Below are 13,244 nucleotides of genomic sequence, written 5' to 3'. Positions count from 1 at the left end.
GTGTGTGTGTCATGTCCGTGTGTCCGTGTGTCAGTGTGTGTCCGTGTGTCCGCACGTGTCTCAGTGTGTATGTCTGTGTGTGTCCGTGTGTCAGTGTGTGTGTCCGTGTGTCCGCACGTGTCTCAGTGTGTGTATGTCAGTCCGTGTGTCCGTGTGTCAGTGTCTGTGTGCCCGCACGTGTGTCCGTGTGTCAGTGTCCGTGTGTCCGTGTGTCAGTCTGTGTGTCCGTGTGTCAGTGTCCGTGTGTCTGTGTGTCCGCACGTGTGTCAGTGTGTGTATGTCAGTGTGTGTATGTCAGTGTGTGTATGTCAGTGTGTGCCCGTGTGTCCGTGTGTGTGTCTGTGTCCGTGTGTCCGTGTATCAGTGTCCGTGTGTCCGCACGTGTTTCCGTGTGTATGTCTGTGTGTTCCGCGCCCGCCCGCGCCGCCGCAGCCCTGTGGAGCCGCCCGCGCCTTCCGGCGCCGTGACCCGGCAGTGACGCGGCCATGGCCGCCCGCTGAGGCGCGGAGCGCGGCCGAGCCCGGCGGGGCGGAGCGGAGCGGAGCGGGGCGGGCGGCGGCTCCTCGGCGGGCGGCGGCTCCTTGGCGGCCGCGCTGCGTGGTTGGCGCTCGGGTGGAAGCGGGCCCGGCCTGCGGTGCCGCCGTGCCCCGCGGCGGGCGGGCTGAGCGGCGCTCGGTCCCCTCAGGCGCGGGAGCCGCCGCGCCGCCTCTCCGCCCGCCCGTGCCCGCGGCCCCGCGCCGCAGCGGCCCAAGATGAGGACCGTGCTCATGGTGGCGGAGAAGCCGTCCCTGGCGCAGTCCATCGCCAAGATCCTCTCGAGAGGTAGGGCAGCGGGGCGGGTGCCGGTGCCGCCGCACCTGCGGGCACGGCCGGAGCTCGAGGCTGTGTGCGAGCTGCATCTGCCGGGCTTTGCCGTCAGTGCGGTGAGGGTGAGGAACACCCTGGGCAGCGGCGGGGTTGTCTTGGGCCCGGAGCCTCCTGGGGACGGTGGCTTCATAAAAGAACGGGATGTCCCATCACGTTCTGATTCTTTTTATGGGATAATGCCTGTTTAATCCAAGAATAAAGAAATTTGGTTTCGACATTTTGTGTAGCTCTAGTGTGCCTTAGAGCATACGGTGTCTGGAAAGTGCCAATCAAGTAGCAAGTTGCTGTTCTGAGATTTTTGAAGTAAAAGTTTCGTAAATCTGGAAAATAAGTGTATTGTAAGTGTGTGTTCTAGAAAACTAGCTGTATTTTTGTAAGGTTTTGTGGCAGGAAGGAAAGGCTGGTGGAGATAATAGATAGTTTAATTTGAAGATGAAAGATACTTTAGGAAAGCCCTGAATTGATACTGAATGAAATAAAAATTTGATCAATTAGTAGAATTTTTGTGATCAGAAAGACCTAGCTGAAAGATCTAAGGAAAGGGGGATGTAATTTCACACAAAATAATTTGTTTGAATAGCTAGGTTTTTTTTACCTCATTAATATTTCTGATCCTGTTTCCACAGGGAACATGTCCTCTCGCAAGGGGCTCAACGGTGTGTGCTCTGTGCACGAGTACACCGGCTCCTTCCTGGGACAGAGTGCCCACTTCAAGATGACATCGGTGTGTGGTCACGTCATGACTTTGGATTTCATAGGTATTTGCCTGCTCATCAGATGTTTTCACTAATACAGCTTGTAGAGCTGCCAGGTCCTTCAGGAAAAGCTGAGAGGTCGCTTGGTATGCTGTAAAGCAAGATGTGTTAGGGTAGAAAATTTTCCATGCCAATTTTGAAAGCCAAGTGTTTTGCAAGGTAAAACTCTTTTTTAAATAAATATTCCTTCAGAGCTCCACTTCCCTTCTAATATACTTTTGCTTTTCAGGAAAATATAACAGCTGGGACAAAGTGGATCCAGCAGAGCTTTTTAGCAAAGCTCCCACAGAAAAGAAAGAAGCTAATCCCAAACTAACCATGGTCAAGTTTTTACAGGTATTCTTTCTTATAAGTAATATTCAGAGTTATCATTTTCTATGTTCCTAAATAAGAATTCTTCCAGGGAGTAGCTTTTTGTCATAGTTAGATCTATTTTATTAACATAGTATAAATAATATTTTATTTTTGCTGGTTCTTACTCTGTCTAAAGTCTTTGTTAAATTCAGTTTTGCCGTTGCCTTCTGAGTTTTTTGACAGTTGATATCCTGCATCTCAGAATTGGAGCATTGGATGCAAGTTTAGCTTTAACAGCAAGTGCAAGGCCCAGCTTATAAATGCTGCCTTTTAAATAAGTCTGTGTTGGTTACTGTTCAAACTTCACACACCCTGCTGAAACCAGTAAAAGAAATATACAGATAGGGAGGGGGGAGGTGTTTTTATTGAGTTGCTGAAGAACTGTGCTAATTTTTCTCACAGGTGGAGGGAAGAGGCTGTGATTGTATTGTCTTGTGGCTGGATTGCGATAAGGAAGGAGAAAACATCTGTTTTGAAGTAAGGTTTCCATTTTTAAGACTCACAATACCATAATATATGTCTGACAAGACTATCAATACATTGTTTTATGAGTATACAGTAAAATTCAAACTAAAGTTGAACAAAGTTTTAAAGGCATGGAGGGCCTTGGTGGAAGAACTCACATGCTTTGAACTCTGTAAGATGTCAGTTAAAGAGTATAAATAAATTTCAGCCGTGTTGCTCATCTCAGATGAACAATCAGGCCTCTTAAGTGTTAGAACATTCCAGTGCTTCAAGCATTAGTCTGTATTCCACAGCAGGAGCAGTTATTTTTATGTCCTTGTAAAGCTTAATCTCTGTTATCTTTTGTTTACTAAGCAATTAGATGCTTTAGAGCACAGAAGCTGCTTGTAAGTGTAGGCTTACTGCAGAAATTCGGCCTCTGCACATAAAAAGCATAGAACTAAAACTTTGCTAAGATTTTTTTTTAACATCCTATTCCCAGAAGTCTACATGAAGAATATTTGTTTGGGGATTTTCTTTAGTTTAAAGAAACACGTTTCATCAAGTGATTGTTTTGAGTTCTTTCCATGCCCCTGTATCATTACTTGTGCCTTAGCAATGAGTAGAATAAACCCAGATAGACACTGGTGCATGTTCACCAAAAGGTGCTGCAGCTGCACTGGTGGATGTCTGCCCTTAGCCAAAATACTGATTTACTCCCAGCAGTTGCTGTATATTAAATAAACCCTTCAGTTTTGTTAATTCATCATATGCTTTTGGACAGACAAATACTGCTCTGGCTTATCAGTTAATGTATTGGCGTGACATCTTGCTGAATTAAGAAAGCAGTGACACAGAAACAAGTATTTCATGGGGATTGGTTTTTTTTATGTTTAGAAAGCCTTTACCTTTCCAATCCTCTTTAACTACACTTCTGATTTTCCTTAGGTTCTTGATGCTGTTCTTCCTGTCATGAACAAGCCTCGTGGCACGGAGAGGACGATTTACAGAGCTAAATTCAGCTCCATCACCGACACAGACATCTGCAATGCCATGAATCACTTGGGAGAGCCCAGCCGCAACGAGGCTCTGTCCGTGGACGCCCGCCAGGAGCTGGATCTGAGGATTGGCTGTGCCTTCACAAGGTGACAGCACAGACTGCAGGAGCTTTTGTGAGAGGTTCAGGAGTGGCTCTGTGCCCTCATGGTTTAACCCCAGCCTCACACAGCCACTCACTGCCTCCCCACCCCCGGGGTGGGGGAGAGTACTGGGTAGAAGTGGGAAAACTCATGGCTGTGAGATAAAGACAGTTTAATAGATAAACAAAAGCTGCACACACAAGCAAAGCAAAATTAGGAATTCATTCACCGCTCCCCAGGGGCAGGCAGGTGTTCAGCCATGCCCAGGAAAGCTGGGCTCTATCACCATTACGTTTACTTGGGAAAACAAATACCATCACCCCAAGTGTTCCCCCCTTCCTACTTATTCCCCCAGCTTTATATGCTGAGCATACCACATGATCTGGGATATCCCTGTAGTCAGCTGGGATCAGCTGTCCTGGCTGTGTCCCCTCCCAGCTCCTTGTGAGGCAAAATGATTATATCTTAATTAGCTGTAAGAGATGGTGTTTCTCAGAATGTTTTTTTCCTAATGCCTGAAAGATTTTGTAGATTACTCATATTTTGTGCATGTAAGATAATGAAAACTCCCATTTTCATGGGAATGAGGATATTAATGTATACATTCCTCATTTTTTCCCCCTCCTCCCTTCTCTTAGGTTCCAGACTAAATATTTTCAGGGGAAATATGGGAATTTAGACAGCTCCCTCATCTCTTTTGGGCCATGTCAGACCCCAACACTTGGATTCTGTGTTGAAAGGCATGACAAAATCCAGTCCTTTAAGCCTGAGGCTTACTGGGTGTTACAAGCTAAAGTAAGTTTTACAGTACTTGTTTTTACAAAAGAAATGCATTTGTACTTTGTTCATTCATAAATTTGTAGCTGCTGACAAGAATTGACAATGCCTATAGTTTACTCCTGTGTTCTCATTCTGTTCACATGTGTGTCACCACTCTCAAGAACAGATTCCAGGATGTCAGTTCTGTATTAAAGTGCTTATTGCCTGTTGCTTATAAGAATTCTTCAGTGCTAATCATCTGTGCTTAGATTCAGCCAAAAAGACTACTTAAAATGGTTCTCTTTTGTTCCCCGGGGTCCTTGGACTGACTGTTGTTAATTTGAATCCAGGAATTAATTAGCCTGCCAACAAACATTGGCATTGCAGAGTATTGGAATTTTAAAGCAAATAAAATGCTCATTGTGTTAATTGGCAATTGAGTCCTCAGAGTACTTTGGCAGCTTAGAGTTGTTTTACAGCCTCGCTGCTGTCCAAGCTCTGAGAGCAAACCAACAGGGTTTTATAGCAAGGATTTTTTAAGCAAATAAAGGATTTCTTATTGGTAAAAAGTTGCCATTTTTGTATTTTAAAAGTAACAGAAATCCTTTTCAAAAGCCCCCCCCCCCAAAAAGAGCACAACTGCATGTTTGAGCTCTGCAGTCCTGGTGTGGGTTTGTTCTGACAAATCCTGTATGTCCTGGGATTTGCTTGCTGGACTCTTGTTGGGAATGTGCATTCTCACACTTCTGGGAGTAGAGTTGGTGGGAATTAATTTTTTTTTCCAATAGGTGAACCCTGAAAAAGAAAGTTCCCTCACTTTGGATTGGGATAGAGTGAGGGTGTTTGATCGTGAGGTTGCTCAAATGTTCCTGAATATAACAAAGACGGCAAAAGAAGCAAAGGTAAGAATATTTACCAAGAGCCAATAGATCCATGTTTCATATAAAGGAAATACAATTTAATTTTTCATTTGCTGCATATTGAGCCTTTCAGTTGTTTTTGTTAAAAAGTGTAGAATATCTGTATTTTGGTTTTTACTTCATTCAGCTTTGCATAAATGAGAATAAAAGGCAAGAGATTTTTTTACTGTAGATTGTACTGTGCTGGTGTGGTCATTTCAGCAGAAGCCTCTTAATATTGGCTTTGGAAATGCTCATCACTCAAGATAGGAACTCTTCATTACTAAACCTGCTAGGAAATAATGTTCAGATGTCTCCAAGCAGACCTCTTATTTCCCCTGAGACACTGAACAAATCGGAATTTAATTATGTGTAGGGCAATATTCCTGCAGTTAAATATTTAATGATGTGTATGGTAGAGTCTTCATAGCCAATTAACTTATAACTCTGCCCTGTTCAATACTTGTTGGACAGTGTGTTTGGGTTTAAGTGCTTATAGACATCAAGGTTCAAAGACTGCTTGAAGCTTTTAAAAATCTGCATTCTTACAGCTAGGACTGTTGCTTGGAATGAGCACTAGATCCTTGTAGCACTGAAAGTAGGTGCTGCTGAGGTAAGTGGGAAGTAAAGACAGCAACAAGCTGCCTTGCTGTGTTCCCACTTAGCTATAGACCTGATCTAGTTCTGGCACAAAGAGACTTTCAGACTTTAATTTTAGAACTTGATAAAAATATCCCCAGTCAGATTTTCTAAAGTAAAAATATATTGGTGGTTGCTGTTTTAAGAGAACAAAGCATATACGATAAGAATAGACAGTGGTAGGTATGATACATATTTATAGGCATGGTTAAAATTATGCATTTCCCAAATGTTAGAACTTCTACTGTGAAAATGGTGTTTTCTAGGTAGAATCTGTGAGTAAAAAAGAGAAGGTGAAGCAGAGACCACTGGCTCTCAACACAGTAGAAATGCTCCGAGTGGCCAGTGCAGCTTTAGGTAGGTACAAAAGTTCAGATTTTCACACTGTTTTAAAGCAAAATATTTTGGCCTCTCAAACAAAGCAAATAATGCATCATTTTGGGCAAAGGATCAAGCTTAGAAAGCTGCTTGTCAAAAATGAAATGTTTGGCAAGATCAAGGCGACAAAAATCTTGTGGAAAGATAAACCATAATTTATTTCAATACTTGGGTAAGGTGTACATCCCACCTGTAAGATGTAGATGCAGCTGTAAGATGCAGCAACCCATCATCCCAGGGATATGTATATGATTTTTGTTTCCTCCTGTCCCCTCTCAGGAATGGGTCCCCAACACGCCATGCAAATAGCAGAGCGTCTTTACACCCAGGGCTATATCAGCTACCCTCGAACAGAAACCACCCATTACCCAGAAAACTTCGACCTGAAGGGATGTTTGAGACAACAAGCCAATAATCCTTACTGGGCAGAAACTGTGAGTACATGCAGCAAAAGCTGTACTGTCATTCTTTAGTCTGTTCTAGATTAGATCTTGCTTGGTGTATTATAACCTATAGGCCTTCAGAAACTTTAAATATCTCTTTTAATTCTTATTTACGTTGTATTCTTCTTTTATTTATGTTGTGTTGTTATGGATTTGGCCTGAGTAAGGCAGTTCTTTCTTCACCCAGGTAAAGGCATTGCTGTCAGAAGGCATCAATCGTCCCAGGAAAGGCCACGATGCAGGAGACCATCCTCCCATCACCCCAATGAGAGCTGCAACAGAAGCAGAACTAGGTACAGGCAAATTTGGGAGTGTTGGGACACTGTGTGAGGAAATCAGTGCCTTGAGGTGTAAGGTACCAGTTTGAAAATCACTGAGTTTCAACAGAAAATAAAATTATTTGAATGGCAAGAAGTGAAGAGAGAGCAAACTTGATCCTCACTGAAACTTCTGGTGACAGTGAAGTTCAGAGCTGCTTCAGCAATCGATCCCTGGGACAATGGCACTGCCAAGAAAAAGAAAACAACTTAATGCCTACGTTCCTAGGAGAAATTTGTCCCAGAACACCAGCTTCCAAGTACTGAAATTTGATTATATTTTGTGGCTGAGGTGTTGTTTCTCCACAGGTGGAGACAGTTGGCGACTGTACGAGTACATAAGTCGGCACTTCATTGCCACTGTCAGTGCTGACTGCAAGTACCTACAAACCACCATCTCCTTCAGTATTGGGCCTGAAAGATTTACCTGTGTTGGGAAGGTGGTAACTTCACCAGGTGAGACAAATCAGCAGTAAGTATTAGCTGCAGTTTAATTTTTTTTCCCCATTAATACACTGAATGGATATAAAAGTGAAGCTTTGGGGACAAGTGCAATTGTGGAGACTTTTTTGAGCTCTCAAAACCAGAGACCAAATCTTGTTCTAATTTTCATACTTCCATTATGATAGAAAAATTGTTATTTTTCATTCACTAGTCAGATTTAATGCCACATTTGCCAGTGTGAACACCAGTCTTTTTACAAACAGTAAATGCCTTCTGGGGGATAAATTACACAAAGGCAGAAATTTTTTCTTAGGCCTCTGTAAAAAGAATGTGGCAGCAGTACTGAGACTTTTATGGTAAACTGGCAAGATGTTTGTCTCTTTATTTACTACAGGGTTCACAGAAATTATGCCTTGGCACAGCATCCCATTAGAAGAGAGCCTTCCCCACTGTGAGAAAGGAGATCTTTTTCCTATTGGTGAAATAAAGTTGCTGGAAAAGCAAACCAGCCCTCCTGATTACCTGACAGAAGCAGAACTGATCACTCTGATGGAAAAGCATGGCATTGGTAGGAACTTGCTTAACTCACATTGTTCTGCAGCACATCCACCAAGAGTGCAGAGTCTGAGTCACTCCTCTGCACTGTCTCTGTCAGGAATGAGCTCTCAGTATTCCTTTGGATATGTACAGTGCTCATCTCTTCCCCTTCAAACCACCATGCCTGTAGCTCCCCTCAGCAGATGGTAGATTGTTTCTTCCCCCACGTTCCTTTCCCTTTCTTATCCTCCTTTTTAGTAGTTTCTGGTTTCTGGCCAAACAATTCTGGCCAAAGCAGTATCCTTTCATAACACATCCCTGTCACTTCTCTGTCAGAAAGAGCTGATGTGTGGAAGGAAGCACCTCCCTATGCTTAGGAATGATTTCTTGTCTTTACAGCTTGCTTTAGCTCACTCTCTTCAGTAATCCTTCTATATCTTATTACACAATTTACCACAGTTCTACTTTATATCAATCTGACTTGTTTCTTTTAATGTATTTTCATTAATTTACCCCATCAGAGCAAACACAGTTGTTGCCCGGAACGCAATAATCAACGACACGGAGGCAAAGGTCTTCAGTGAAAGCTGCTCCCCACCGAAAAAAGGGGGCCAGCCTGTTTATTTCTTTCCTTTTATAATCTTGTGGGTCTGGAAGCATATTGGCTCTTGGGGTTACTACCCCTTCACCCCACTGGCCAGACCAGCTGTCAACCAACATTGTTTTCAGGCTGGAAATATGTAAGCAAAGGACAGTGAACAAAAACAAGAAAGGTTGTTTATGTTCCAAAGCGTGAGAAAGTGAAAAACTGACCCTTAATATCGCAACAGTAGCTAAAGAAGTGACTCCATCTTATAAGCAAGTAGAAGGCTTTAAAAAATCTCAGAAAAACCAGGGCAACACACAGTCTCTTACTCTACTGTGTTTTTCCAGAGTAAATAACTGTGAAGAATAGATGTCTTCCCAATAGTAATTTCTTGGAAGAGATGCAAGGGTTAAGGTTAAACCATATGTTTCAGATTTATCAGAATTGCAAAGGAATATCAGAGTTACTAGAGAGACAGAAGTTATGCACTGGAAGTTGGGTAACAGTAAGAAGGTATCTGAATTTAAGCAGTGTTTGGAGCCCTGTAATTTGGCATTAAACCAGAGAAGCCAGAAGCGAGTCATTTGATGAAAGCTCTGTTCTGTTCAGGGTGGATATATTATTTTTCTTTGTGTGGCAGGAACTGATGCCAGTATTCCAGTCCACATTAACAACATCTGCCAGCGAAACTATGTCATAGTGGAGAGTGGTCGAAGACTAAAGCCTACAAACCTTGGCATTGTTCTGGTTCATGGTTATTACAAAATAGGTCAGTTAAATGCTCTTCCCTTTCCATCCTCTTACCTTCCTCTAACTATATCAAAGGCTTATGTCAATGTGTAAGTAACATTTCTGTCTCAAATAATGCTTATTTGGATGTCAGTTTATGTATGAATGGTTTCCCACTTCTGTTTTTGACCTTTCATTGCTGCTATCTCTTGTTTCCTGTTAGATGCAGAATTGGTTCTTCCTACAATCCGCAGTGCTGTGGAGAAGCAACTCAACTTGATAGCTCTGGGAAAAGCAAATTATCATCAGGTCCTGGAGCACACCCTTGACATTTTCAAAAGGAAATTTCACTATTTTGTGGATTCCATTGCAGGTAAAACCTTCTACATGTGAAGTTCCCTACAATTACTTAGTTGTTGCATAGAAAATGCTTATATATATTAGGCTCCTTTCAAAGGTTTAGGCTTTCTGAAGTGTTGTGCTGGGACTGGAAGTTTCCAGTCAAATTAGTTTGCCCTCCAAAGAGAGATGGACTGAATTATGTCTCCAAAACTCTACTTCAGGTTTATTTTCTGCCAGTGCAGTGGTGAGTTTTTGAAAACTTGAGATTAGCTGAACCAGTGTGTTTGTGTATGTTCATTGCAAAATGCTATGTATTTGTCTTTACAGACAAGGAAGAGCATTGTGAGTAAAATTCTGTGATTCTCACTTCTTCACAGGTCTACAGATGATTTTGTGCAAAGTTTCCTTTTAAGAACTAGAATTCTAACATCAGTATGGTTATTCCTTTTGCAGGTATGGATGAACTGATGGAAGTGTCTTTTTCACCCTTGGCTGCCACAGGCAAACCCATCTCCCGCTGTGGTAAATGCCATCGTTTCATGAAGTATATTCAGGTCAGTTTACCTCATTCTTGGAATTTGAATTTCACTTGCTGGGGGGCATTGAGTATAAACTTTTCTATTCTTGAACTTGGGTTCAAATGTGGTCATCACGGGTGCCTTTCTAAAACAAAAAGGCTGGTAGGGTTTTGCCTTGGGGCACAAACCAGAGAGCAGCTCCAGCTGGGTTTAGCACAAGGTTTGAACTCTGTGGACCCTGCAGTTCCTCAGGAGATTTGTGTTCTGTTTCCAGGCCAAGCCGAGTCGCCTGCACTGCTCTCACTGTGATGACACCTACAGTCTCCCCCAGAATGGCACCATCAAACTCTACAAGGAGCTGCGTTGTCCCCTGGATGACTTTGAGCTGGTGCTGTGGTCGTCTGGATCCAGAGGAAAGAGCTATCCACTGTGTCCATACTGTTACAACCACCCTCCCTTCAGGGACATGAAGAAAGGTAGGAGTTCTGCAAACATGCAGGTATCATCCTCACTTGAAATAGATTAGGTACAGTCTATACAATGGGCTTTTTAGGAGGTTTTTTTTAGGAGTTTTAAAATCAGTGTTGCTTAGTATAAAGTGCTGTTCAAGTTAGAGTCTAGATACAACAAATTCACGTTAAACTTACTGACCAAAATTTATTAGTGAAAAAATTTTGAGGGTTTTTTTCTCAGAAGAAGTAAGAAAATAATTTATCTGTATGCACTGTAGGTGACCTTCACAACCCTCAGCATGCAGTGAAGGACACCAAGATACTGATGCCTTGCAAATTTGAGTAGGCTTGGATAGGAGTATAAACAAAGACCAGGTCTTGGGGATGTTTTGATAGAGATAAATGGTGTGTCAAAAGCTGTTGAAGGATATAAGAAGAAGTTGCAGATAGTTTAGTAACTGTGGGACTGAAACTTACTTAAAATAGTGCACTGAAGCTTTTTTGCATCTTTTTATTACCATCTTTTAATTAAAAATATCTTGAACCAACAGTGGGTAGTTCAAGTGTAAAATAACAGTTAAGCAGGAGCCATACATTTAATTGAAAATGTAATGAGTTTTCATCACTAATCTGTCTAAAGTGCCTGTACTGTACAGTGGCAGTGTATGGCAATTCTGAAAGCGGTTACAGAAAAATTTTTCAGCAGGGGATTATTCTGAAACTGTGAAGAGGCAAGTTGCCATTTTGGGAGCAGTTCCATTCTTTAGTGATTTAGAAAATCTACAGTGTACTGAAGTGTCTCTGGCTCCTGTATCTCACTTCCTTCAGCCTGGGTGGTGTGAGTAGTGAGATAAAGGTGGTGTGGTTTCACTGTTCTTCCCCAGGCATGGGCTGCAATGAGTGCACTCACCCCACGTGCCAGCATTCCCTAAACATGCTTGGAATTGGGCAGTGCGTGGAGTGTGAGAGCGGGGTTCTGGTGCTGGACTCCACGTCGGGTCCCAAGTGGAAGATGGCCTGCAACAAGTGCAACGTGGTCGTGCACTTCTTCGAGAACGCCCACAAGGTGCGGGTGTCGCCCGAGACGTGCGACTCGTGTGAGGCGGCGCTCGTGGACGTGGATTTTAACAAGGCCAAGTCCCCCTTACCTGGCGACGAGACGCAGCACTCGGGCTGTGTGTTCTGTGACCCCGTGTTTCAGGACCTGGTGGAGCTGAAACACGCGGCCATGAGGCACCCCATGCACCGGGGGGGACAAGGGAAGAGGCAGGGCCGGGGAAGGGGCAAAGGCCGCAGGCCTGGAGGGAGGCTCAACCCAAAGAAACCCAAGGACAAAATGGCAGCTCTGGCTGCTTACTTTGTATAATGGCCACACAACAAAATAAACTTCTTATAAAAGTGGGTTTCTCTTTGAGTTCGTTTTTAAATGTCTTTGATGTTTCACTGCTTTCCTGTTCTTAGCACTTGCTCCCAAAACAAACTGTTCTGGATGATCTGTCAGTAACTGAGTAAGCCTTTAAGCTTTTAATTGGGATTCATTGATATGATGAGAGCTCACAAATAGTAGGAGATTCAAGAGGTCTACTTGGACTGTTAACTGTGGCCAGTAGAAAGGAAATGAAATTTGTCTCTTCTGATATTTCTGGGGCCTGTGTTAGCAATGCAAGTGCCAGGAATATAAGAACTGATTAATATCAGTGTTATACTGCCGTAGTCTTTAAGTGTGGCATGAGACTTGCTTCATCTGACTTTGAATCTTCAAAAATAAGAAATGATTAGTAGCTGTCAGATTTTTAAATTACATTTGCAATAGCAAGAGTACTGCTTCAAGTCTGTCATTCTGCTGCATAACTGAATAATGCCAAGAGACATACAAAATGGAAATTATAAATGTGAAGGGGAATATCTGCCTTGAGCAGTGATTCCCAAATTATGGCCTGTGCAGACAAGTTTGTATCTCTTGGTCAATGGGGCCCAGTTAAATGAGACCTCCTCCTGCTGCTGAAGACAGATTGAGTATCCATGCTAATTTATTCCTCTGTTGCCACACAGCAGATCATATCTGATAAAATACAGTTTGTCCTATCTGTTCTCTGAATTGACATTTCAGTGTTGGTTAGTTTTGCTTTTGTGTGGAGCTGTATCTAACCCACTGCAGCACTGGGTGCCACATTGCAAAATCTCATTGTGCCTTCCATGTGCCCATGGCTGAGCGTGTCTGGTCATCTGGTCACACACAGTTTGTGTTATCTATAGCCCCAAAACAGTTTCAGCACTAGTTGTGCTCAGATGGGAGGTGCAAAGGCTGCTGCATTTTAACACAGAATGTGCAGAATGTGACCTGACATGGTATGCACTGGCAACAGAGAGGAAAGACAAGTCCCTGCAAAGGTAAGTTACAACTCTGCTGTTTTAGTTGGCACAGTGTGTGCATTTACTGAACCAGAGAACACAGCCCAAATACCACAGCACCAAGCCTGTTCCTCTGATCAAATGTTTGTTTATACAGTTACAGCTCAAACATGAACTATGTTTTTAGTAGTACTGCTTAGAAGATGCAGCCATAGGTAAAAGGGTTTTTTTCTGTAGTTCTTTTTAGTTCTTTCTGGTAAAAGCAGGCTGGAGCAAATAGCTTCTTTTCA

At 42.9% G+C, this 13,244-nt stretch overlaps 1 protein-coding gene across 1 annotated transcript; it reads left to right on the top strand.

Moving 5' to 3' along the window:
• Positions 1 to 466: 466 nt before the first annotated feature.
• On the top strand, positions 467 to 12,003 carry TOP3B (DNA topoisomerase III beta). The gene is made up of 17 exons (XM_063415955.1): positions 467 to 822; positions 1,494 to 1,625; positions 1,852 to 1,958; positions 2,379 to 2,453; positions 3,369 to 3,565; positions 4,198 to 4,354; positions 5,107 to 5,220; positions 6,123 to 6,213; positions 6,514 to 6,668; positions 6,865 to 6,970; positions 7,304 to 7,450; positions 7,833 to 8,006; positions 9,202 to 9,330; positions 9,514 to 9,663; positions 10,086 to 10,186; positions 10,425 to 10,626; positions 11,487 to 12,003. The coding sequence occupies exons 1-17, from the start codon at positions 753 to 755 to the stop codon at positions 11,966 to 11,968; spliced, it is 2,589 nt and encodes an 862-aa protein (XP_063272025.1). The 5' UTR covers positions 467 to 752; the 3' UTR covers positions 11,969 to 12,003.
• The last annotated feature ends 1,241 nt before the right edge of the window (positions 12,004 to 13,244 follow it).

This window comes from Prinia subflava, chromosome 19 (assembly GCF_021018805.1).
Source record: "Prinia subflava isolate CZ2003 ecotype Zambia chromosome 19, Cam_Psub_1.2, whole genome shotgun sequence".
NCBI classification, from domain to species: Eukaryota; Metazoa; Chordata; class Aves; order Passeriformes; family Cisticolidae; genus Prinia; species Prinia subflava.
This window is presented reverse-complemented; position numbering and strand designations above follow the sequence as displayed.